Here is a 27,327-nt window from a genome sequence, read left to right on the forward strand (position 1 = left end):
TCTACATGCAGTCAGTTTCTCCTCTGCACATGTCATCTGCTTCAGTACAATTGTAAAAATTAAGCTTTTTGAACCTACTAGTAGACCTATACAGGAAAATGTTTCCTGAGTGACAAATGTGAGTTACGAGTCAATGCTGTTATTGGCTTTCATTTAAAGCAATATTTTTAAAAAATTGCATGATTTAGACAATTCATTAACAACTACAGCAGCAAGTCTGTTGGCTGAACATATTTAGCAGCTTCTACAGAAATGTAGTCAATCTTTAAAATGATAGATTAAAAGAGTAGGATTCAAAGAAATCTATCCAATCAAAATCCTTACTCATACACTTAATGCCTTTTAGCTCTTCCCACAAGATTTCGAAGCCTTCCAAATAAATTCTTATGGTGCATTCAAGTCATGTTGGATAACTTGTATCTATGAGTTGAAAGACCCCTTACCCAGCACTGAGGCCAATCAACACTTGGCTGAAGACCTGAAGGAGTTTTACTGGAGGTTTGAAAAGCTAATGCCTGGTCTGACACCCCACACCCACTCTGATTGTCTCATAGAACAGTCATCAACATCCTCCCTCCCCCTATTGATTCTCATCCTGTATTCAAGATCTGTAAAGAGGATGTGTGCGAAGTCTTCAGGAAGCAGAAGATAAGGAAAGCCAAAGGCCCAGACAGTGTCTCTCCAGCATGCCTCAAATCCTTTACTGTCCTGCTATCCGTTATGGAATAACTCATACTCATAAACTGCATCTTGGTAGTAAAAAAACCGCCATGGTTTTGTAGCGTACGGTGTCACAAACAGAATGAGTTTGCTTACTGGGGAAACAGGTCTGTGGATGATGCAGTCAATATTGGATTGCACTGTATCCTCCAACATCTGGACAAACCAGTGACTTATGCAAGGATCTTGTTTGTGGACTTCAGCTTCGCTTTCAACAACATCACCCTTCAGAATAAACTGACCCAGCTCTCTGTGCCCAACTCCATCTGTCAGTGGATCACCAGCTTTCTGACAGACAGGAAGCAGCTAGTGAGGCACATCTAGCACCCGCACCATCAGCACCGGAACTCCACAGGGCTGTATTCTCTCCCCACTGCTCTTCTCTCTCTGCATAAATGACTGCACCTCTAAAGACCCCTCTGTCAAGCTCATGAAGTTTGCAGATGACACCACAATCATCGGTCTCATCCAGGATGGTGATGAGTCAAGTCAAGTCACCTTTATTTATATAGTGCTTTAAACAAAATACATTGCGTGAAAGAAACTGAACAACATTCATTACGAAATCAGTGTGTCAATAATGCAAAATGACAGAGATAAGGTCTTTACAGGGGATCTGTATCTGGGGCTCTAGTTGTCCTGGTCTCCGCTGTCTTTCAGGGATGTAGAGGTCCTTTCTAGGTGCTGATCCACCATCTGGTCTGGATACGTACTGGATCCGGGTGACTGCAGTGACCCTCTGATCTGGACACAGACTGGATCTGGTGGCTACGGTGACCTCGGAATAAGAGAGAAACAGACAAATATTAGCGTAGATGCCATTCTTCTAATGATGTAGCAAGTACATAGGGTGTTATGGGAAGTGTTCCCGGTTCCGGTTTACCTAATTAATGCAGCCTAAAAATCCTTTAACGGATTTGGATATTAAAAGCATATTAGTATGACCTCAAGGTTAGATTATTGTAATGCTTTATTGGGTGGAGGCAGACACACTCTTGCAGTTTAAATCTAGATTAAATACCCATCTCTTTAACCTGGCTTACACATAACAGCCTGGAATTGAACTGCTGGTTTCGTCTGGTCAGAGGAGAACTGGCCCCCCAACTGAGCCTGGTTTCTCCCAAGGTTTTTTTCTCCATTTTGTCACCGATGGAGTTTCGGTTCCTTGCCGCTGTCGCCTCTGGCTTGCTTAGTTGGGGTCACTTCATCTACAGCGATATCGTTGACTTGATTGCAAATAAATGCACAGACACTATTTAACTGAACAGAGATGACATAACTGAATTCAATGATGAACTGCCTTTAACAATCATTTTTGCATTATTGACACACTGTTTTCCTAATGAATGTTGTTCAGTTGCTTTGACGCAATGTATTTTGTTTAAAGCGCTATATAAATAAAGGTGACTTTGACTTTGACTTTGAAAGCCTTACTTCTATTGCATGGAGACCGTTCCATTATCCTTCTTCTCGAAGTTTCTTTCTGGTTCAATGAAAAAGCTGACTAAATTGACCAAAACAAATTTTTTTTTTTTCAATGATTTTGAAGTTGTTTACACAATCAAGCCACCAAAATACAATGGAATTTGAACTTAACTTTAACTTTTATTTATATAGCACATTTAATAGCAATGTTGTTGCTTCACAGTTATAATTAAAACATGCATATATAAAAACATTTGCCATGCCTAGCAAAATGAAGGCATAAAAACTCTTAGACATACACTCTCACACAACTGTATAGTGAGATCAGACGTGAAAAAACAAAAAATAATAATTTATTACATCAATGACTGATTTTTTACAAAGAGTGGATTCATTCAGTTAGGAAACACCTCCTCAGTGTGTTTCTCAAAAACGCAATTATTGCTGTTACTGCTGTAGCTTAGTTTTCAACTTTTTCTGTTGGTGATATAGAGCTAAAACAGGCAATATGGTGCCTAAAATGCACTTAATATTAACTTCTTGTTTATTAAACTTTTATAAAAATATAAATTACATTTGTTATGCTAATATCTGGAGAACAACTGCGCTCTTAGTATGATGTTATATTAGATTAACTATATTAAATGAAATAAACCGACCAGTGGCGGCTCGTGGATTTTAAAATAGAGCAGGCAAACTAATTGTATCGGTCTGGGAATCCCTGCCGATTGTTATTATTATTATTTGTTTTAAAATGGCTATTATTAACCACTTTAAAATGGCTTTTTGGCGGCTTTTAGTCAGAAACCATGAAGAAAATATATTCAATATCGCTTCTCATTATAAATACTTGGTAAATTATCAGCCCAGCCGCTCCGGGAGACATTCAAACCATAGACTGTATAAAAACAGGTTCAAACTAGCACCTAATGTCTCTATGAGTTTGAAGTTATCATCATCTACAGTGCAGAATATCATCCAAATTCAAAGTCAATCTCTGTGTGTAAGGGTCAAGGCCGGAAAACCAAACTGGATGCCCGTGATCTTCAGGCCTTAGACAGCACTGCATCACATAAAGGAATGCTACTGTAATGGAAATCACAACATGGGCTCAGGAATACTTCCAGAAAACATTGTCGGTGAACACAATCCACCGTGCCATTCGCCGTCTCCGGCTAATACTCTATAGGTCAAAAAGAAGCCATATCTAAACATGATCCAGAAGCGCAGGTGTTTTCTCTGGGCCAAGGCTCATTTAAAATGGACTACTGTGGGAAAGTGGAAAACTGTTCCGTGGTCAGACGAATCAAAATCTGAAGTTCTTTTTGGAAAACTGGGACGCCATGTCATGCGGACTAAAGAAGACAAGGACAACCCAAGTTGTTATCAGCGCTCAGTTCAGAAGCCTGCATCTCTGATGGTATGGGGTTGCATGAGTGCGTGTGGCATGGACAGCTTACACATCTGGAAAGGCACCATCAATGCTGAAAGGTATATCCAAGTTCTAGAACATCATATGCTCCCATCCAGACGTCGTCTCTTTAAGGGAAGACCTTGCATTTTCCAACATGACAAGGCCAGACCACATACTGCATCAATTACAACATCATGGCTGCGTAGAAGAAGGATCCGGGTACTGAAATGGCCAGACTGCAGTCCAGATCTTTCAGCCATAGAAAACATTTGGTGCATCATAAAGAGGAAGATGTGACAAAGAAGACCTAAGACAGTTGAGCAACTAGCAACTAGTACTCCTCTGGTACTGCTTGGTGACTTCAACATCCACCTAGATAAGCCCCAGGCTGCTGACTTCAAAACTCTGCTCACCTCATTTGATCTCAAGCTAGTGTCTACTACAGCGACTCACAAATCAGGCAACCAACTGGACCTCATCTACACGCGCTGTTGCTCTGTGGACAACTCTTCAGTTGCTCCACTGCACACCTCAGACCACTTCCTCATTACTGCTAACCTAGCACTTACTCCTGAAGTTCCTCACACTCCAACGCAGGTCACCTTTCGATGGAACCTACGCTCACTCTCTCCATCTCGCCTATCTTCTGTGGTTTCATCCTCACTTCCTGCACTCTCTCAGTTCTCTGCTCTGGACACGAACAGTGCTGCGGACACTCTAACATCTTGGCTCCACTTTAACATCTTGCTTGGACAACTTTTGCCCACTGTTGTCTAAACCAGCACGCACCGCCCCATCTGCCCCCTGGCTGTCTGAGGTTCTCCGTGAACATCGCTCTAAACTCAGGGCTGCAGAGAGGAAATGGCAGAAATCAAGAAACTCTACCGACCTCAGTGTGTATCAGTCTCTCCTCTCTTCCTTCTCTGCAAATGTCTTCACGGCTAAAACATCCTACTACCACAACAAAATTAACAACTGTTCTGACGCTCGGAAACTCTTCAAGACTTTCTCTTCTCTTCTTAATCCGCCGCCCTCCTCCATCGACTCTTACAGTGGATGACTTTGCTATCTTCACAAATTAGACAAGATCCATCAGTGACCAATTCTCCACACTGCAGACTGAGGACAACTTCACAATGACCTATGCACACTCTTTCTCCTCTTTCTCTCCACACTCAGAGATGGACGTTTCCAAACTTCTCCTGTCCAATCATCCTACTACTTGTCCACTTGATCCGATCCCCACTCACCTCCTTCAAGCGATCTCTTCTTCAGTCATACCTTCGCTTACTCACGTTATCAACTCCTCTCTTCACTCATTCCAGCCAGATGACCCGACGGTAGCTAATCACATTTCAGCCTGTCTGAGTGACATTTCTAGCTGGATGAATGACCATCACCTTCAGCTTAACCTTAGGAAGACAGAACTCCTGGTGATTCCAGCTAACCCATTGCTTCATCACAACTTCTCTACACAGCTGGGCTCATCAACCATTACTCCTTCGAGGACAGCTAGAAACCTAGGAGTTGTGATGGATCATCAGTTAAGCTTCACAGACCACATTGCTACAATGACCCGGTACTGCAGGTTTGCCTTATACAACATTAGGAAGATTAGACCCTTCCTGTCAGAGCAAGCAACCCAACTTCTTGTCCAAGCTCTTGTTCTCTCCAGACTGGACTATTGTAATGCTCTCCTGGCTCTTCCTGCATGTACTGTCAAGCCTCTGCAACTGATCCAGAATACAGCAGCGAGGGTTGTCTTCAATGAGCCGAAAAAAGCTCACGTTACTCCGCTCCTCATCAGGTTACACTGGCTACCAGTAGCTGCTCGCATCAAATTCAAGGTACTGATGCTAGTCTACAAGACGACCACTGGCACGGCACCAACATACCTAAACTCACTGGTTAAATCTTATGTGCCCTCCAGAAGTTTGCGCTCTGCAAGTGAACGATGCCTTGTGGTGCCATCCCAAAGAAGTTCAAAATCACTCTCACGGACCTTTTCCTGGACTGTGCCCAGCTGGTGGAATGACCTCCCAATCTCAATTCGTACAGCTGAGTCTTTACTCATCTTCAAGAAACATCTAAAGACTCATCTTTTTCGCCTGCACTTAACCAACTAACACTAGCTCTTTTCTTTTTCTTGTCTTTTCATTTATAAAAAAAAAAAAACCTGGCTATGTGTTCTATACTAGACTAATTGAGACTTGTCATGGCACTTGTATACTGTAGTTGTTCTCTTGTTGACCTGACTGCTTCTATTGTTCTCATTTGTAAGTCGCTTTGGATAAAAGCGTCTGCTTAATGATTAAATGTAAAAGTGAAGTGAAGTGACATGACATTCAGCCAAGTATGGTGACCCATACTCAGAATTAATGCTCTGCATTTAACCCATCTGAAGTGCACACACACAGAGCAGTGGGCAGCCATTTATGCTGCGGCGCCCGGGGAGCAGTTGGGGGTTCGATGCCTTGCTCAAGGGCACCTAAGTCGTGGTATTGAGGGTGGAGAGAGAACTGTACATGCACTCCCCCCACCCACAATTCCTGCCGGCCCGGGACTCGAACTCACAACCTTTCGATTGGGAGTCCGACTCACTAACCATTAGGCCACGACTTCCCCTGTATTAGACATGAATGGGACAACATTCCTGTTCCTAAACTTGAGCAGCTTGTCTCCTCAGTCCCCAGACGTTTACAGACGGTTATAAAAGAAGAGAGGATGTCACACAGTGGTAAACATGGCCTTGTCCCCACTTTTTTGAGATGTTGATGCCATGAAATTAAAGATCAACTTATTTTTCCCTTAAAATTATACATTTTCTCAGTTTAAACATTTGATATGTCATCTATGTTGTATTCTGAATAAAATATTGAAATTTGAAACTTCCATATAGTTGCATTCTGTTTTTATTCACAATTTGTACAGTGTTCCAACTTTTTTGGAATCAGGTTTGTATTTAATGTTACCTTGAATAAATAAAAACAGGAATAAAAAGAAAAATTTGGGAAAACAACTCATAAAGACAGCAGTAATGGAAAAATACAAAAGAATCAGAATCGGAAAGAGCTTTATTGCCAAGCATGGCTTTTTTCTTGGTGAAAAGAGTACAGACATAGTGCAGACATTCATATAATAACATTAAATATAAAACTATTAAATAAAAAGAGAATATACAATACATTTTAAAATGTATATATGCGTATATAGAATTGATATGAAAAATGGCACTAAATGTTGTCTATCTACATTTGTGCTCTCCGTCCACAGAGAAAAGTGTGTAACAGTGTTCAGACAGTTCTGTGTTCCCATGATGGTTGATTTTATATTTTGTACTTTTGCATGAGACAAGTTACACGCAAGAGACTGCTAAACGTCACGTTCCTGTGTTTCAGCAGAGTCAGTATTCTCATTCTTGACTGATTCCTGTAATCATTCATCCTCAGGTTTGACAGTTCTTAGCTCTTGTCTCCAGAATAAAAAGGACGAGTGGAATGCTTTTGGTCACTCTCCTGCACGGGCTTATTATCTGTAGTTTCCTCTGTGGGGGATGCCAGCTTCTTGCAGCATAAAAGAATGAGAAGAGAGCAAATTAAGAGTGAGAAAGGTAAGAGCAGTCCGATGTGAGTTCGTTCTTCATTGTTGCTGCCCTCAGTTTGGTTTCCTTCTCCTTTGGTGAGCTTCTCTGCATGAAATTAAAGTGCATTTTTATTGCAGGAAACTTTGGCATTTATTTCATTATATTTCAGAGTTTAATATGCTTTATAATTTCCTTGAAATCTGGACCCAGCAGCAATGTCTATTGTCCAATTTGTGAATAAATCATTCTTTTTAGCCAATTATTTTTAATGAACCTTATGAACTTTTGACATCTTATTGACTGCTAATAATCCATAATAATTCACTATAATTTCAGACCGAGCTCAAACACGGGTTATTATAGTTGAAATTAAAGCCTTAGTTAGTTACTTGAATCAAACTAAATATTAACTAAAATATATATATATAAATATATATATATATATATTATTTTTTTTCAGCTTTATGCATTCAAGTTGAATACTAAATTAACTAAAATTAAAACAAATTAAAACAAAAATTTATGTTACAATTGCTAATTATATTAAAATGTATTAATAAAGAACACACACTAAAAATATTAAAAAATTATAAATAAAAAAAAATACAACAGAATTACTGAAATGTAAAATATATACAAATAAAAACTTAAAAAAAAAAAAAAAACTATAATAGCTGTCGCAGGGAAGTGATGCTGGGTGATTCAGCACCACAGAAACAGAGGAAGCGCCTGTAAATAAAACTAAAATAGTTCAGAAATGTCTGAACATTTACATTTACATTTACAGTTGCGGTCAAACGTTTACACCTTGCAGAATCTGAGAAATGTTAGTTACTTTACTAAAATAATGAACATTATTTTTTTTATTTCCTACTGACCTGAATAAGCCCATTTCTCATAAAATACATGTACACATAGTACACAAGATAAGTTGAATTTCTAAATGAAGGACCCCATTCAAAAGTATTCACACTCTTGATTCTTAATAGTGTGTTGTTAGCTGAATGATCCACAGCTGTTTTTTATTTTTACTTTGGTGTTAGTAGAGTCTGTTGGTGTTGAAAAGTTAAACTGCTCGCTGTTCTTCAGAAGAATCCTTCAGCTCCTGCATATTCTTTGGTTTTTCAGCTTTGTGTATTTGAACCCTTTCCAACAATGACCGTTTTTGAGATCCATCTTTTCTTGAGGATCTCAAACACAACCCTTACAGAAGGGTCAAACACACACTCAAGCTCCATAAGAAAAAACCAACGAAGCCTGGGGTGTGAAAACTTTTGAACAGAATGAAGGTGTGTACATTTTTCTTATTTTGCCTAAATATCATATTTTGTATTTATTTTTACAGAATACTTTTGAATGGGGACATGGGGTTTCTAAAATAAAACTATTATTTTCTTTTGCAGACTATCTTTTAACATCTTTTACGAGAAATATCTTATTTCAGGTCAGTACTAAATAAAAAAATATTGTTCATTTTTTATGATCCCTCCTATTTTGGTAAAAATAAACATTTTGCGTCTCTGCAAGGTTTATGTAAACTTTTTACCTCAAGTGTACACACACACACACACACACACACACACATATATATATATATATATATATATATATATATATATATATATATATATATATATATATATATATATATATATATATATATATAAAGTTAAATAATACAAATAATCTTTAATTATAAAAAATATTAAATTGCCTTAAAAGAAAATAAAGTGACCTACCAGTTAGAAATAGGGCAAGAATCCAACAAACCTTCATGGCTACAGTATATGCACTGAAACACATTTTAACAAACATGAAATGTCATGTTAGTCAGACAAAACATTTTAAATTTTGTTTTGTGACTTAAAGCTTGTTAAATCACACTTTTATGACTATATCATAATGTGTCCGGATCATATTTTCTTGGCCATGTCTTCTCGTTGTTGCTCTCCTGGGACTTTAATATTCATGAGCCAATAAATACCAACTTAATGATAAATAGAAATTTTAATAGACAATAAATTGGAAACGTATAATAAGAGTATAAAAGGATATTTATTATTTGGCCACTGGAAGCATTGTCTGGGCTACAAAGAATATAAGGGGAACTATTTTTATTTCTTTTTTGTTTATTATTTAATTCTGTTTTCATATTAATAGAAATTTTATGTTTGTACGTTTTGCATCTTACTGTGCCTGTGAAATAATATAAATAATAATAATACATTTAATTTAATTTAATTTTAATAAACCTGTGTGATGTAATAATTCATAAGCCCGTGCATTTTGAGCACTACATATTTGACCACTTAAACGGCACAGAATTTAGTTTTTTTTCTAGAAATTAAAAAAATATGAAAAAGGAAATTCTTGCCTTTATGACTGGTTTGAAAAGAAGCCATACCTACGACTAAAAAACTAAGTCTCATCGAGTTTTTGCAGAATAGGTCAAATACAATTCGGAATGTATTCAGTATTTTTTCATTTATTTCACATCTTGTTGTGTTGCAGTCTTATGCTTAATTGCTTTAAATTATAAATTTCTCACCTTAATCTACACTCTATTTCCAATAATGACAAAGCAAAAACCATAATACATGACAAAGAAAAACTTAAATTATCAACATTGACATAACTTTTGCTATGACATTTCTCTGGTTCATCTTTGAGACATTTCTACACATTGACTGGAGTAAATTTGGCAAATTGGACATAATTTGGAAAACCTCACACCTGTCTAGACACAGTCTAACAGCCAAACATTCATATCAGAGCAAAAACCAAGCCATGAGGTCTAATGAACTGTTTGAAAAACTCTGAAACATTTTGGCACTATGTTTCTCTGCCACGATATGAATTTCGGAAAATTTCTGTATATTTGGATTGATGGAGGCCCATTTAACACCCCTTACAATACAATCCTTTCAATTAGATTTTGTTTTGTTATACACTTACACAGCTTTTAAAAACGCAATAAATATATATATATATATATATATAAAACATGTTTATTAATTTACTTTATCCAGGGGTCAACATTTCCCATTGTGTGAAGCAACGACTAAAATATAAAATGTGTTATAATGTATTACATGATGCATCAACTCATAATTCTGTCTAAATAAATACACAGCGTTTTAAAGGCAATCTCTACAACACAAAAACACGATTGGACATCAATAAAAAAAAAATTAATAAGTTACCTGTTTTCATCAGTTAGACGAGGCTCTTAAGTTCACAGCGTTTCCTTTTCCAAAAGAAGGACAAAGAAGAAACAAAAAACGTTCGTTTTCTAAAGTAAAAAGTATGACATTAACGATTCTCAAAAGGGCACTCAACTTCTGTTTTCCCTGTGTTCAAAATGATAAGTCCAAATAGCTAAAGGTCAAAAATTGCCTGCAAGGACAACTAGCCCAATTTTCTGTTAAATCACGCTTTTAGGTCTGTTTAGTTCTGCACGCGCTCGCTCGAGCAGCTTCACACCTCTGCGAAAAATTCCAGAACAGAACATCTGTTTAGAAATGTATCGTGGTCACATTAATAAAAGAACACATATTCTAAATACGCTCCACATCTAATAGTATTTGATGATTCGCTAATTGCATTCAATAGATTACACTTTCAGTATAGCAATGGGTTTGTAAAAACAGTGTTTGTGCACGTAAGGCAGATAATGAGCACGTTTTGAAGTTACATGACATTTGAAAGACATTACAAAACTCTTTTGTCACCCTGACATGGAAAACACCTGATAAAGTGTTTCCTGAAATTACTTTATTAACCTCATTTCCTTACCTCTTCTCAAGTTAGTTATTTTTGGTTTGCATGAGTTCCGAGTACATAAATCTACTTTTCTAAAATGTATTAATATATATGTATAGAGAGAGAGAGAGAGAGAGAGAGAGAGAGAGAGAAAGCAGCGTTTCCCTAAGAGGTTATGATTATTTCGTGTGTGTGTGTGTGTGTGTGTATATATATATATATGACGGTTTATTGAATAACAAGCTAGTATGAGATATTGTAGCAGCATATATGAAGGAATGTGGTGCATAAACTGCTGAATGACAACGATATAAACATTAATATATAATGAACGATACAAACTTAAAGCTAAAAGATAGCTAAATAAACCTAGCTTTTCTAAAATGACGCATGCTACCTTCACGTGCTAACGGAATTCTCGTAAATACGAATTTCCCTAATCGGAAATAAGACGTAGAAATAATGGTTTTCGAGTTGGGCTGGGCGGGTCATAATCATAATCTGATGTGATGGATACGGAAATCGCAGTCAGCGGTGAGCGTGCGTCTCATGCACACGCACGCGCGCGCGGCTCTTCTGGTGACGTGGTGTGCCGTTCGCTCAGCTGCGCGAGAGGATGGCGGACCAGAACAGGCAAATCAAACTCGCTGCAGCCAAGAAAAAGGTACGTTTTTGTACTTTCACGTCTTCTCTTTCTCGTTTTGAGACAAAAACGTTACTTTTAATCTGAACCGAATCGCATCCGAGCGTGTGCGTTTACATCTGTCATGTTGACTTTCCACGTCTCCCGACCTCTCCGCGCGCCCGCGTCCGGCTGCCATCGCTCCCGGACGGCCGAGGCTGTCAGGAAAGCCCGGGGACTGAGCTGCGGCAGGGCCTGAATACGAACTCATTAGTATTCGTCTCTCTATTCGCGTTTATAACGATTTAAACCTGTCAGAAATGCGCTTTATAAGTGTTAACTGTGAGCGAATGTCGGTTTAGCTAGGCATGCTAATGTTGCTAGCCTCTGTGTTTTGGCGTCAGAATCAAAACAACAACAATGTGAATTACATTAGTTGAAAATAAACCTAAACTAGACATATATTCTTGATTTTAGGCTCATTTAACTAACTGATTAGTGTTAACTTACTTGCCAACTGCTAGTTAAAATAACCTCTCTTACTGAAACAGCTGGTTGATGGTCTAGTCTGCTAGCAGTGCTTAACCAATAGGAATAATTTGCCCTCATTGTAATCTTTAAACTGCTGTTTGATCAAATCTGTGATTATTAGTGTTTTTGTTCAATGATGGAAGTATGTGCTGTCTAGGAAGGCAGTCACTTGATGTCTTAAGTGCTGTCTAGTTAGGGCGCTTGTGTCTGCACTAGGTTCTGAAGCACAGCTGCTGTTCTTTATGCTGTCTGTGTTCTGGAATGTCAACACGGCTTAATTCAACCCTGGTATTTAAGTCATGGCAAACCTGGGCTCTGTCATATGAGAGCTGATTTAGAGCCCTGCGTCCGTCCCGTGACCGCTGAATCACAACCAAACCCACTAACACAACTGTGAACCTGACCTACGAGAGATTCGTTCTCTATCTCTGTGTCGCAGAAATGGACGGGAGGCTCTTCACGAACAGAAAATGCTGTTTGTTGTCGTATCTGATTGATCTGTTGTGTCACGGCACAGTGGAACTTGATTTAGTCGACGCATATGTGTTTTTCAGAAATATTGTGTTAAAGAAATAGTTCACCCAAAAATAAACGTGCTGAAAATGCATTCTCTTGCATACTTGCAAGTGAATGGGTGCCGTCAGAATGAGAGTCTGATAAAAACATCAGAATAATCCACAGCACTCCAGTCCATCAGTGAACCTCTGGAGAAGACAAAAGATGAAACACATCCAGCATTAAGATGATTTTAACTCAAATAAATAAAGTTCATAATCCATAATAACACTTCCTCCAGTGAAAAAGTGTCCAGACACAGATTTGTTTAGAGCTGTTTTGGATTTACATTACATTTAATCATTTAGCAAACAGTTTTATCCAAAGCGACTGATAATGAGGACAATAGAAGCAGTCAGATCAACAAAAGAGGTCTCTGTGCAGATTTCTCTCCTGATTCAGGCACTAAAGACTTTTTTTGTTGGAGGAAGTGTTATTATGGATCATGGACTCGTATTTAGCCGGAAACGATGGTTTGAAAAACACAAAAAACACAAAAACACAGCTTTTCACTTCACGTGATGTTAATTGATGTCCTCTGGTTTACTTTTCTTCATTATTTTAATCATAACTCAAATTTTACATCAAAATACTATTTCAAACTTTTAGATTTCACTTTTAATTCAATGCCTTGCTCGCCATTTCTTTAATTATTTGGGAAATGTACTAGCGTTCTAGCACCAAACAGAAAACCCAAACCTTTTGTTTCTTGGTTCATCCCACAGCTGAAGGAGTTTCAGCAGAAGACCACTCCATCCACAGGAAGTGCTGGACCAAAGAAGAAGAGGAAGGTTAAAGCAGGCGATCAGCTGGACACCGCTGTGGACAGACCCCCGCCGGACGATGTGAATCAGGTGCGAAATCAGTCCACGCTGCTGAAATCAGAGCTTCTCAGACGCCATCAGTGTTCACTGTCAGGATCTGTTACTATAGTCCTGCTGTGCTTTTATACAGCTGCTGCTTTCTGATTTATTTATTTTATTATTTGACAGTGAATTTGAGTTATTACAGAGAGTCTGATCCAGGGTTATTAACATTAACGAGTCGGGCGCGATGAACCCTTCATCTTGTGTTTCCTTCCTCCACTACTTCCTCTTTTCTTTCTGGTCTGCCTCTCCTTCCTGTAGATTGAGAGTATTCTCAGAGTCATGGTGTGTGATGTTAGTCTGACTAATGGAGTGTCTCAGCCTCACAGTCAGGTGAGCCGCTCGCTGTCCCTTCTCTCTGTCCTCCGTTTGCTCTTTGATTCATCATCTGTGTTTCCTCGCATGCTGTCCGATCATCGCAGGAAGTCGACGTTTGCATCATCTTACTCTTACTGTGAATGATGTTGACTTTAATGCATCTTAAGTTGCAGGGTCTGTCATAAATCATCAGCACATTAGCGTCTGTTGGGAGTGAATATTGAACCTTCTTATGAAAGTAGTTGATAGATATGAGGATATATGAGTATCATGAAGAGTGTGGTGTGTATGTGTGAGTTTAATGCATCTCTGCCGCTGTGTTGCATCAGGACGCCGTGGATGCGGTGAGCTGTGTCTCGCAGGAGCTGGAGGAGACCAGCGCTGCTTCTGCTCTTAACTGTGATAACACTGGCCTGAAGGTCTGTCTGTCTCTGCGTTCTCGCTAGGCTTTAAAACACTGTGTAAAACTCGCATGAGCCTGGCCCTCAAGTTAGTTTTTCACTCGTATGTTTTTCCGGCAGAAGTACGCAGAAGATGCAAACGGCGATGAACATCCTCTGGAAGATAACAGGTGATTTTACTCTTTATTTATATATTAGCCATCAGATGTTTTATTGAGCCCAACAGTATCAGCTCAGTTCTTCTGCTGTCTCGGTTCTGGAAATATTCTTCAAATCATTTTTTTTTCCCCAGATGTATTTTATAAAAAGATGAATCGCAAAACACACACAAACAACTCTGATTCAAACGGTGCCGTTTTAGTATCACCGAAATACTGTTTTATTCATATTTTAAATTAGTTTTTATATTTGTTTTTCTTTATTTTTTTTATCTCTTTTTTTTTTTTATTAACCCCCCCCCCCCCCCCAAAAAAACATAATTTTTATTTTATTTTTTTCTTATTATTTTTCTTCATTATTATTTTACTTTCTTTTATGTAAAGCACTTTGAATTACCATTGTGTACGAAATGTGCTATATAAATAAACTTGCCTTGCCTTATTTATTTTAGATAAACTAAATAAAAATTGAGAAAAGTAACTTGTCCACTACTACTTTTATTTTTTTTTATTTCAGTTAAAAATGGTTATATTATTTTAAGCAGTTCAACAATTAATTTTTTCGTATTTAGTTTTCTAGAATTACCGGAAGTAAATGGGAAAAGCATATAAAATAACATTTGTTAGGTATGAAAGTTACGAAAATGAAAATGTTAACTACTCATTTGATAATGTAAATGACACTAATGTAGTAAAAATGACTGTACAGTATAAAAGTATTTAGTATGTTATTGACTATAAGCAATAAAACAGAATATATCTCAAGTTTATTACATAGAAATTAGGGCTGTCACTTTTAGTTCGAAAATCGATTGCACATTCGATCGGACCAACCAAAAAAAGTTTCCAAAATGAAAATAGGGAATCGATTTTAACCAAATATGTACTCTATTAATTTTAAAATAATTAAACAATTAAAAAATATAGATGTAACAAAACTCACAACCAAGCAGAAAAAGAAAATAAAGAACTCCGAAAGTGCAGTATGCGTTGCGCCCCTATAAGACCCAGTGTCCATTTAAAGTATCATCTTTTGAACAGTTGTTTGAAATGGATTGAATCATTATTTAAAATAATCTTGGAGATTTCTGAATTGCCTAAATCATAAATGCAGCCGGGTTGAAGCCTGCACTGATGTTTTTCTTGTTATGGCAGCACGTCCCCTCTGCACATTCAATGAACACTTATGTCTTAAAAATCAAAAAAAGATTTTTTCACAAAAGTGACAGCCCTAATAGAAATCGACCCAAACCTATTTTTGCATGCTGTTTGATTCTCTGTTAACACTAACTATACAGAAATACTCTTGATTCTGAATGTTTTACTGCTGGTTTGGTTCATAACTGTAACCAAATAGTCTGTTTTGCTGGACTGAACTCATGTGTGTGTTTGCAGGCTGCTGTCGTCCACCGAGAGCCTGAGACAGATCTCCCAGCAGCTCAATGGACTGCTGTCTGAGGTGAGCCACGCTTCTGCTTCGGTCGGACTCTGATGTCATTGGTTCATGTTATCTCATTTTGGAAACAGGTTTTGTTTTGCTTTAGGTTGACGTGCACTCATGAATCAAATGAGGCCAGATGCATTTTTTTCCAAGAAAATAAAGACTTTTAAGATCCTCCCAAATAAACCGAATTCTTTTGAACTTACACGGCTTGAGTGAATTGCAGAAATAAAAGTATAAACCCATTTGCATGACTTCCAGGAGAAGCAGTTGAATTCCTATCTAACACTGGTTAATAACCCTTTCCAGAATGAACTGGTCAAAGCTCTGAGTTCTGATTCACATGGACTGTTTTTCTTTCCTTTTTGGCTTTAATGCAGTCAACGACGTACATCAATGGAGACAGCGGTCCGCCGACGGTCAACGAGAAGGAGATGGAGGTATTTGAATATGTTTTACTGTGCAGACGTGCAGAACTGTACAGTAAGCTAATGTCACTCTGAACGGTGGCTAATCTCGCTCAAGCAGGATAATCTTATTGAAGCTCGACTTCTTATGATGGAAATAGCTTGTAGTCTGTAGGGGTTTACTGGATTGGCTGTTTAAGAGCGTCAGGCACTTGATATTAATTTCACAATCATATCCCAGATTGATTCCCTCAGGACTTATTAAAACTATTAAAACCGATCTAAAGCTTGTCCCTGTGATCTGTGCCACTGTGATTTAAGTCTGAATAGGTATTGTGTGTGTGTGTGTGTGTGTGTGTGTGGTGTGTCCTGTCAGACTAGTTCTGGCATTTGATCCGACGATCTCCTGCTACACACTGAACAAACATCCTGTTTCAGCATCACAAACACGTCTGTAACAGACGACATGGCACAGTGAGGCTCTGTTTAGAAGATACAATTTCACTCGCTTCACAGTAAAAAATACAGTAAAAATAGTGAAATATTATTCTATTGTAAAACATCTGTTTTCTGTGTGAATCTGTGTTAAAGTGTAATTTATTTCCGTCATGCACAGCTGTATTTTCAGCATCATTCCTCCAGTCTTCAGTGTCACATGATCTTCAGAAATCATGAAAATATGATGATTTACTGCTCAAGAAACATTTCTGATTATTATCAGTGTTGAACACTGTTTCAGTAAAGAACAGCATTTATTTAGAAATAGAAACATTTTGTAACATTATAATTATAAATGTCACTTTTGATCGATTTTGATGAGTACATTTTTGAACCGTAAACTTGAAGCTACAAGTACAACTAATTTAATTTGTTTTAAACCTGGTATCTGCAGTATTTTTAAAATAAAATGTAAGACCTTTAAAAAACTTTTAAAGATATACACTTAACATTTCAGCCTTTAAACAAAAGTATCAATTATTATATTAATTTAAACCATTATCATCAATTAATTATTATATTAAATAACATATACATGTATATCTTAGTGTCTTAATTGTGTAGATTTTTATAATGCATTCACTTTGTGTCGATCCACTGGTTCACATTTAAAAATATGTAGAAAAATATCAGATGGGTTTATAGATAAAGCAGATTCATTCTCCGAGAGGCAGAATTATAGTGGTTTCCCAGAATCGCAGTACACAAAGCCCACCTTTCAGCCTTTATCACATAACACACACACACACACACACACAGGTAAATATTTACTCTCTCTGTCTCTCTCTCTGTTCATGTGGCCACGTCAGACTCGTCACCAGGATCTGGCAGCGGCTCTGGACTCCAGCGCGCTCACAAACGCTCAGCTTACGTCCAAACTGGAGACAATGGTAAGAGTGTGTGTGTGTGTGTGATACATGAGAATGTAACGTCCCATGTTGCAGTTCACTTCACATGCATTCAATAACAGAGTGCAACACTGTGACATTTTTGAAGATGCAACATTGTTTGCTACTGGTGCTATTTTTAACATGCAACATTGTTTCAGTTTCTCGTTTTTTAAATTGTTTGTCCATGTACTTGTGCCTCAGATGGTCATGTAGTCATTTAACAGACGCTTTTATCCAATATATATATAATGATAGAATTCAAAAAGATTAGAAAAACTAGGGTTAGTTTGCTTTTTTATTTTTTTAATAAAGAAAACAAGCTGTTAGTAAATAAATCAAATGATTTCAACTCTTTGATTAGAAATTCAAGATTACATTATTGCACACACGTGTAATTTATCTTAATTATTTTAGTACGTTTTATATTGGAATGCACATGTTAGGATCTGATGTTAGTAGTCAGTAATATCAGGCGATCATATTTTTCCCCCTTCTTACATTTTGAATCCATATCATCTTAATAAAGCAATAACCTGTATAAACTGTCCGGTCTCGGTTTAACGTGCTGGTTTACTGATTTATATTTTAATAAACACAATGTTGATTGTTTTCAGACGAAGCAGTCTCAGGAGCTTTCTGCTCAACTACAGAAGGTACAGTAAGCTGCCAGCTGTGTTATTAGCTCATCTATGGTTTATTAATGAGCCGCTTCTCTTATTGTGTGTAATCTCTTGTCATCAGGAGCGGAAAGAGTTCGAGCAGAAGTTCAGTAAGGAGCAGGGAGCGATACGTGAACAGCTACAGGTGAACCGCTCATAAAGAAGCATGCTGGGATGCTAGATTTGGCCATATTTAGGTCTGACTTTAATCTTCAGAGATATGCGTTTAAATCAGATTTTCTAAAAGGTAGTGAACTCTGCTGGTCTTTTAAGGAAAAGATATTAATAAATACATTTAATTCGAAAGACACAAGCTGTTTTATGGACAGCATTCACTCATTCACTGTTGAATTTAGTGTCATTTGGTTTAATGTCAGGTTTTGTATGTGTTTAATGATGCATGTCTTCCTCATTCAGGTTCACATTCAGACCATCGGCATCCTGGTGTCTGAGAAATCAGAGCTACAGACGGCTCTGTCTTACACACAGCAGGCAGCGCGACACAAGACCGGTGTGTGTGTGTGTGTGTGTGTGTGTGTCATTTCTCATTTTCTGAAATTTGCCTCTAAATAGGATTTTCTGAAACCTAGTGAACTCCTAGGTTTTTTTAAGAAATAAAATGTTTTTATGAATATTTGTAAGGAGAAAAAAATACAAGATTTAGTTTTATTGAAAGCAGAATTGAGTTACATTCGAACCATTGAAATCTCAGCAGCAGTTATAAAGAGATTTTATTCAGTTACATTAGCAAATACATACGTATGTTTCTTTCTGCTAAATATAATTTAGTACTGTATTTGTTTAGATATTGTAGTAAAACATGACCTGGTCATATTCACCCTGTAATAAATCATTAAATCAATTAATTGAAGCTTAAAAAATTAATCTAACGTAAAAAAAAAATGAAATAGAAATTTGCCTGTAAGTAGGGTTTTCTAAAATAACTCAGTTGGTCTTTTAAGAATGAAAAACATGTTTAATGAATATATGTAATTGGAGAAAAAATGTAACTCATTTACATTTGTACAATTGAAATCTCAGTGGCAGTTATAATTGGGTTTTTGTCAACTACAAAAAAAAAAATCATATTATGCTTAAAGACTTATTTTTCTTTATGCACAATATAATGTATGACCCGGCTTGTGTGTTTGTGTGTGTGTGTGTCTGTGTGTGTGTTTGTGCGTGTGTGTGTGTGTATGCGTGTGTTTGTGCGTGCGTGTGTGTGTGTGTGTGTGCGCGTGTGTGTGTATCTGTGTGCGCGTGCGTGCGCGTGTGTGTGTGTGTGCACGTGTGTGCGCCTGTGTGTGTGTGTGTGTGTGTGTGTGCCTGTGTGTGTGTGTGTGTGCGCCTGCGTGTGTGTGTGTGTGTGTGTGCAGCTGAAGCAGAAGATCTGAGCTCGCGGCTGCAGGCCAGTAAACAGAGAGTGTCTGAGCTGGAGAGGACTCTGTCTTCAGTCTCCTCACAGCAGAAGCAGTTCGAGAAGGTACCAGATCCTCGGTTTATCTTCATCATCAGCTGCTTGACACAACGCCACCGTTCAAGCTTGCTTTCTTTTGTTTCTGCAGCATAACAAAGAGCTTGAAAGGGAGCGGGACAGTCTACGATTGGAAGTCCTCCGGTTCAGGTAACACTCTTCAGTTGTTTTCACTCCTCCTTTAGCAGCAGATGCGCTGTGAATATGGTGTCTGTACTCTGTCAGTAATGTGAGCGAGGAGACCAGGCAGCAGAGCTCAGAGCTGTCCGAGCAGCTCAAGCTGAGAGTAAATGAGAACAGCGCTTTGAAGCAGGAGGTGGATGAGCTCCGTAAGCGGCTGGAGATGGCTGACAGCATGCTGCAGCAGGTGAGGACACGCTTTAAACACTACTGTGATCCTGATGGAGATCCTGTGATGCGAGAACCCTCTTCCCATCGCTCCCGCAGTTCTCCGGTCAGTCGGGTTCTCCGTCTGAGCAGCAGCAGGTCCAGCTCCTTCTGGAAGAGAAGCACCAGTTAGAGGCTCATGCGGCTCAGGTGTGTGCTGCTGTCATCTGGGACATGTGTGTGTCTGTGAGCATCGTCCTGAGTGTGTGTGTGTGTGCAGCTGATGGAGTCGGTGGCTCAGCTGCAGGTGGAGAGAGATCAGTACGCTGCACAGATACAGGAGGAGGGACGCGTGTGGAAGGACAAAACAGAGCAGCTTCTGTCTCAGGTGAACACACCTGTTATATTGAAAAATAAATAAAATGATTGCATTTTGCCATTTATACATTACAATATGTAAACGGACCAAATGACTCGAACAGTTTGGAATTTTTTCAATCCATTTGAAAGTAAAGGATTATTATAGTATTATATATATAAAATAAAATATTATATAAAAAAAGCTCAAATTAAATAAACCTTAACTGAAATCAAATAATACATTTTAACCTTTTTTTATTTTAGCTACTTGTCAAGGCAGGACTTCTCATTTTCATTTTAAATAACTTAAAATAAATAAATAAAAAGACAGCAAAATTAAGACAAAAACAAACAAACAAAATTCAGAATATTAATAAAAAAAAGTAATAAATATTTAAAAATATAAAAGGACAAAAATATAACTAATTCAGAACATTAATGAAAGCTTAATAAATAAATAAAAAAGACAGCAAAATTAAAATTTTATATGAATAAAAAATATGAATAAAAACTTTTGAAGTATCTCACTGATGAATAACACTGATTTGAACTGTGCTATGATAAACATTTAACATCTCATTTGTGCTGCTTCGACTTCCAGACAGAAAAAATTTAATGGCGTTCAAACTTAGGCTTACTTTTTACAACAACCAACTCAAACCTCTTTCAGCAACAATAAAATAAAAAAATCCTGTGAATGTGTGTGTCTGTGTGTGTGTCTGTGTGTGTGTCTGTGTGTGTGTCTGTGTGTGTGTCTGTCTGTGTGTCTGTCTGTGTGTGTGTCTGTGTGTGTGTCTGTGTGTGTGTCTGTGTGTGTGTCTGTGTGTGTGTGTGTCTGTCTGTGTGTGTGTGTGTCTGTGTGTGTGTCTGTCTGTGTGTGTGTCTGTGTGTGTGTCTGTCTGTGTGTCTGTGTGTCTGTCTGTGTGTGTGTCTGTGTGTGTGTCTGTCTGTGTGTGTGTCTGTGTGTGTGTCTGTCTGTGTGTGTGTCTGTCTGTGTGTGTGTCTGTGTGTGTGTGTCTGTGTGTGTGTGTCTGTGTGTGTGTGTCTGTGTGTGTGTGTCTGTGTGTGTGTGTGTGTCTGTCTGTGTGTCTGTCTGTGTGTGTGTCTGTGTGTGTCTGTGTGTGTGTCTGTGTGTGTGTGTGTGTGTGTGTGTGTGAGTGTCTGTGTGTCTGTGTGTGTGTGTCTGTGTCTGTCTGTGTGTGTGTGTGTCTGTCTGTGTCTGTGTCTGTGTGTGTGTGTGTGTGTGTGTGTGTGTGTGTGTGTGTGTGTGTGTGTGTGTGTGTGTGTGTGTGTGTGTGTGTGTGTGTGTGTCTATGTGTGTGTGTGTGTGTCTGTGTCTGTGTGTGTGTGTGTGTGTGTGTGTGTGTGTGTGTGTGTCTGTCTGTGTGTGTGTGTGTCTGTGTGTGTCTGTGTGTGTGTCTGTGTGTGTGTCTGTGTGTGTGTGTGTGTGTGTCTGTGTGTGTGTCTGTGTGTGTGTCTGTGTGTGTGTCTGTGTGTGTGTCTGTGTGTGTGTGTGTGTGTGTGTAGGTGCGTCTGATGTCAGAGGAGCGTGACAGCACTGCTGCTCAGATTCAGGAGCTTCAGGAGAAGATCTCAGAGCTGGAGAACGCTGCAGGTATGAGACCAGACCTTCACGTCCCGTTCTCTGTGATCACGACACAATAAAGCACCTTTTCCCTAGTGATGGAGAAGTGAAGTCTTCTGAACCCGCCAGGCTTTCAACACTACTGTACCGGAAACAGATTCATTACTCAAAGCTTTTTAAATCGTGTTAACAAAGTGTTATGTTCCGTCACAGCCAGTGGTTTCACATCTGGTTCTACATCTGATTTTTTGTTTTATTATATTTTATAGAAATAATGGTCATTGTCAAAGTCATTAGTGTCGGTGTACTGGCACTGAAATAAGTAAAATAAATTAAATCTATGATCTGTTTATTTTAAGTCTTCCTCGGTCCTTAGACTGTTATTTTCGTGGCCAAAGTTCATTTTTGAGCTCAATATATAAATTATGATAAATGGTTTGCTCCGTTTGAACCAGATACTGAAGCTTCGGACGTCATAGATCATGTGCTTTTCTCAAAACCAATCGATACAATGTGAAATGTTTCGTTTTTTGATAAAAGCTTCAAAAGCTTCGTTGTTGAACGTAACGTCACTACTTTTTCCCCACTTGCCAAAAAACAAAACACGGAGCAGTTCACTTTTTCATCACATGAGGAAATAACCAAAACATACTCTACAAAAGTATGTGTCTGGCCTCTCAGTGTCCCGACAGGAAGATGACCGGTTTGTGTTGTGTCCGCAGCTGTGATGAGTAAAGAGCAGGAGCTGCAGGCCGTGTCACAGGCCTCAGGCCCTTCAGAGAATGAACTGGTTCTTCAGGAAACCATCCGCAGTCTTCAGGAGGAGAGAGACGCTCTCAGTCTGCAGTACCAGGCTCAGGTGACCCACACTGACCATGTGACACACGCTTCGTCTCGCTTTTATACTGGAGCGCCTTTGCTCTTAAAACTGCACAACTCAATCATGTTCTTCTAAATTTACGAGTGAAGATGCTAGATCGTGCAGTATGTGCTGTCTATATATATATATATATATACATTTTTTCAGTGTTATGCTCCGTTTAACCAATAAATCTAGTTTTTTTAGTTTGTTTACATGAGGAGGTTAAGAAACATAATTTTAAAATTCTACTCAGTAATTTTTTAGAACTTGGAATATCTAGAAAATGTATATTAATAATAATAATTATAAAAACGTATATATTTTTTTTCTAGATGATAAAAACAGTTGTTGGGGGTAAATTAACATAAGATGTTTATTTACAAATAATGTCATGAGAGAAAGTTTATGATCAGGAAAACCCTTAAGGACTTGTTTTGTAAGATTATTAATTTATTTTTAATGTATTGTGTGCTACTTCTTTATTGTTTTTCTAATGTTACAATATTTGCCATGTAATAGCCTGTGAAGCTGATGTGGCAATAAACTGTAAATTAATTATAATATCTAAATATAATGATTTGAAATATGTTGCATCATAATTGTAAATGCTAGAAGTGCAAACTTTGTAAGAAATGTCTGAAGACATTTAAGGCCTGTGCAGTACACCACGACATGGGGATATAAGTAAAAATAAATAAATCTGGTATAAAAAGAACACATTATATTCACAGTGTTGCTTAATTTGATATTGCCAGTAAATCTCTTGCCTGTCAGGAATGTTATTAGATCAGACACTCATTTGCACGCTCTGTTGTGTCCTGAAGGTGCGAGACAACGAGCAGCTGAGCCGACTGGTGCAGGAACAGGAAGTGAGGCTGGAGGAACTGGAGAGACAGGCAGAACGCGCCACTGAAGAGGCTCAGGATCGACTGCAGATTCTGGAGGATGTCCAGAGCGACAAGGCCACCATCAGCAGAGCCCTGGCCCAGAACCGAGACCTCAAACACCAGCTGGCCGAGCTGCAGAACGGCTTCGTCAAGCTGGTGAGCTCCAGTGACAGATGACTTGTGTTTGGGAGTGAACCTGACCCCTGACCTCTGACCTCTGTCCTCCTCCAGACCAATGAGAACATGGAGCTGACCAGCGCTCTGCAGTCCGAGCAGCACATCAAGAAGGAGATCGCTCGTAAGATCGGTCAGCTGCAGGAAGATCTGCACGGTGCCAAAGAACAGGTTTGTGTCTGCATAGAAATCAAAGTTGCCTTAAAGCAGGTTTTTAACGGCTTGATTCACACTAAACGCATCGAACCTAACACCGTTTCCATGTCTGTGGAAAGACTTTCAACAAAAATCTCAGGTTTGAACGTGTGAAAGTGCAAAATTTATGACAGAAGTGTTAGTTTTTTTTTTTTTTTATTTAAAAATGTAAATTATTTAATAATTAAGCCAATAATTATCTAATATTCAAAGCACAATTTTGAACAGTACTGTATTTCTGTCTTGAGTTTTATAAAACATAAGAAGTTAAAACAACATTATCAGTAATGATAATATACTAATAATAAATATATATGATTTAAATTCAGCTACAGTCAAAATGAAACACAAACAAATAAAACGATAATAACGTAATAATGAGATATTTGTATAAAATATTAAATTAATATTATTTGTCACCATGTGAATGTCTTAAGTTATTGATAGATGAAAATTAAGACCGATAATTATTAAATATGAAAACCGATATGTTGACCGATAAAACCGATAAAAATCCAAAAATTTTTGATCATTTTTTTATATTTATCGGCCAAATTATCTTATCGGTAACGCTGACAGAAATGTTTTTTTATTTAACCAGGCAAAAGCTTGAATTGAGTAATTGGACTATACGAAAGATTTTTTTTTTTTTTTACAACACATTCATCTCATCAATTATCAGTCAAAAGTTACAATCAACCGGATCATTTAAAACTCCCCTGAAACCATTTACTGGTTCCAACATTTTAAGGCACAATTAATTTTGTTGCTGATTCCTAGAAAAGGGATATTTAATAGATAAAAGTCTTGGAAACGAAGACTATCTCAGTGAATCCCTGTAATCTCTGCTCTCCTAACTCCTTCCTTCCTCCGTCAGCTGCAGGAGAAGTGTGGAGAGCTGGAGTCTGTGCAGGAGCAGAGGGATCAGTGTCTGGCTCAGCTGCAGCAGTACAGCGCTGGATACCAGCAGCTGGTGACGGAGCGAGAGCATCTGCACCATCAGTTCCTGCAGCAGACGCAGCTGATGGACCGACTGCAGCACCACGAGGTGCAGGGCAAAGTGCAGCTGGAGGAGGCGCAGGTACACACCAAACACACCGCAGTTAAACACAATCACAAATATATATTATTTAAAAAATGCAAAAAAAAACATGAAAATTACTCGAATTGAAACAAAAGTGTGGAAAAAATATAAATAAATCCAAGCTATATAGAATACGTTTTAAAAATAAAAAAAGTTACAATAGCTAAAATTTCTACTTAAAATAAATTAAAGCTAAATAGAAGAAATGCAAGACAAGCACAGAAGTACTGAAATTGAAATAAAAATAAATTAAAGCTACATAGACTAAATGTTTAAAAAAAAAATAAAATCATTAAAATTTCTTACGAAAGTGTGAAAATAAAATAAATTAAAGCTAAATAGAAGAAAAAAAAAGAAGCACAGCAAAAGTATTGAAATTGGAAATAAAAATAAATGTGTTACTTGCAGTTTCTTTGTGTTTTTGTAAAATTCAGTAGCAATTTCTGAGTGAAAATTGCTTAAGTTTTATTTGTGTGTCTGATATTATTAATATTCACCATGTGTGGCTTTCTCTTTTTACCACATGTGTTTTCAGGAAGTTGTCACTACATTATAAAGATAAAAAACAGATTAACATTATTACAATGATTAAATCCAGTTACAAAAGTCAAAATAATAATTTACTGTTGCAAAGTAAGAACATTTTGTTAAAAATGTGCATATCATGTGAGCATTAAACTTAAAATCATTGACTTAAAATCTCCCTTAAAAAGGGATTTATTAATAAGTATTTGGTTCTTTGCGGAATCTGTATTTTAATATCAATTCAATTCACGTTGCACAATGCTTTTCACGATACAAATCATTGCGAATCATTCAGATAACATTACAAGTTTATTAATATTTTGAATCTAGGGTCTTGCTAATTGTAATTAAACACACGGGGCTCTATACACTTCTATACACTTTATAAGGAGCACTTGCACATGCATTTACACAGCACTTACAAGTATCAGAGTTTCAGTGGCTCCAGTAAGTGGTGGAGGTGTATATATAATATGAGACGGTCACGCTCTCAGTGCTGCATCACTGCCCCCTGCAGGAGAAACTGAAGCAGCTGGCCAGAGATAACGAGGAGCTGAAGACAGAGGTGCAGGAGCTCCTGAGCGGCTCGTCCGTGAACACGTCACACAGAGACGACGGTGAGTCTCTCTTTAGAGAAACATCTGTTTCACCAAACGCTCTCTACTGAAGATTTCCCTGCTGCTGTTTCCAGGTGATGGACTGGAGAGTCGTTCTCTCCCGGAGAGCTTCCAGAAGACACACATCGTCATCCCAGAGGACTTCCAGAGCAGACAAGAGATGGTGAGTGGATTCACATATATATTTATATATATACAACACGTGTGTGTATCTGGAGATTTACAGGCAAAATTACAGTCTAGGGCTGCAACTAACGATTATTTTGATAATCGATTAATCTGTCGATTATTTTTACGATTAATCGATTAATCGGTTTATGTACTTATATTTTAGTTTTTCCCATTTTTCCCCCAAAGCAAATTATTAATAAAGGGTCTTTATAATTCAGCATAGATTTTTAAGAGATTTTAATAATTTTGCATTGTCATATCCTCATCACAAATATACCTGGAGTTGTGTTTTATTATGTGTTAGTAATCCTTTGTCGAACTCTTCTGCAATCACAACACTGACCCATACTCTAGCAAATTTCACAAGGAGATTTCAAATAATGTTTTCACCATGGCAGTCCTTAGAGCTCCTAAAGTAGTTTAACATCCCGAACAAAGCTTAAGGAATCTTTCAGAACATATTTTCACGAAGAATAAGGATAAAACAGAATAAGATTGCAGTGCGTTGTATTTTATTATTTATGAAACAGCTTTATAGCTTTTGCTGTGAAATTGTAAACGATCCTTCGAATAAAGTGCCAGTGGCATGAAACCTGAATGGAACTCACAATTTAAAGTAAAATCCATCAGAAGGTTGTCCAGAAAAAAAATAGGACACACACAAAAAACCTGCTGTGTGAAAAAGAGCAGTGAATACTTAGAAAAAAAAGTGCATTTCAAATATCTTTAAACATTTACCTCTCTCATTCAGTCATAATTAGGCTGCACGACTGAAGTATGAACTGGTAAACGACAAACTGATCACAGAACATGTTT

General features: G+C 37.8%; 1 protein-coding gene across 2 annotated transcripts in view; it reads left to right on the plus strand.

Moving 5' to 3' along the window:
- Positions 1 to 11,427: 11,427 nt before the first annotated feature.
- The window catches only part of LOC132140108 (golgin subfamily A member 2-like), a 23,475-nt gene continuing 7,575 nt past the window's right edge, over positions 11,428 to 27,327 (plus strand). The window contains exons 1-23 of one of the 2 annotated variants that reach the window (XM_059548933.1): positions 11,428 to 11,568; positions 13,338 to 13,466; positions 13,740 to 13,811; positions 14,126 to 14,215; positions 14,318 to 14,367; positions 15,751 to 15,814; positions 16,177 to 16,236; positions 17,511 to 17,591; positions 18,206 to 18,244; positions 18,333 to 18,395; positions 18,668 to 18,761; positions 19,627 to 19,733; positions 19,816 to 19,874; positions 19,950 to 20,091; positions 20,172 to 20,261; positions 20,332 to 20,439; positions 21,939 to 22,026; positions 22,719 to 22,855; positions 23,683 to 23,901; positions 23,977 to 24,090; positions 24,992 to 25,216; positions 26,241 to 26,340; positions 26,415 to 26,503. In XM_059548933.1, coding sequence (XP_059404916.1) covers positions 11,521 to 11,568; positions 13,338 to 13,466; positions 13,740 to 13,811; positions 14,126 to 14,215; positions 14,318 to 14,367; positions 15,751 to 15,814; positions 16,177 to 16,236; positions 17,511 to 17,591; positions 18,206 to 18,244; positions 18,333 to 18,395; positions 18,668 to 18,761; positions 19,627 to 19,733; positions 19,816 to 19,874; positions 19,950 to 20,091; positions 20,172 to 20,261; positions 20,332 to 20,439; positions 21,939 to 22,026; positions 22,719 to 22,855; positions 23,683 to 23,901; positions 23,977 to 24,090; positions 24,992 to 25,216; positions 26,241 to 26,340; positions 26,415 to 26,503 — 2,268 coding nt within the window. In that variant the 5' untranslated portion in view covers positions 11,428 to 11,520. The remainder of the gene's footprint in view (positions 11,569 to 13,337; positions 13,467 to 13,739; positions 13,812 to 14,125; positions 14,216 to 14,317; positions 14,368 to 15,750; positions 15,815 to 16,176; positions 16,237 to 17,510; positions 17,592 to 18,205; positions 18,245 to 18,332; positions 18,396 to 18,667; positions 18,762 to 19,626; positions 19,734 to 19,815; positions 19,875 to 19,949; positions 20,092 to 20,171; positions 20,262 to 20,331; positions 20,440 to 21,938; positions 22,027 to 22,718; positions 22,856 to 23,682; positions 23,902 to 23,976; positions 24,091 to 24,991; positions 25,217 to 26,240; positions 26,341 to 26,414; positions 26,504 to 27,327) is intronic. The other variant, XM_059548934.1, reaches the window with a different exon arrangement.

The sequence above is a fragment of the Carassius carassius genome, chromosome 4 (assembly GCF_963082965.1).
Source record: "Carassius carassius chromosome 4, fCarCar2.1, whole genome shotgun sequence".
Lineage (NCBI taxonomy): Eukaryota > Metazoa > Chordata > Actinopteri > Cypriniformes > Cyprinidae > Carassius > Carassius carassius.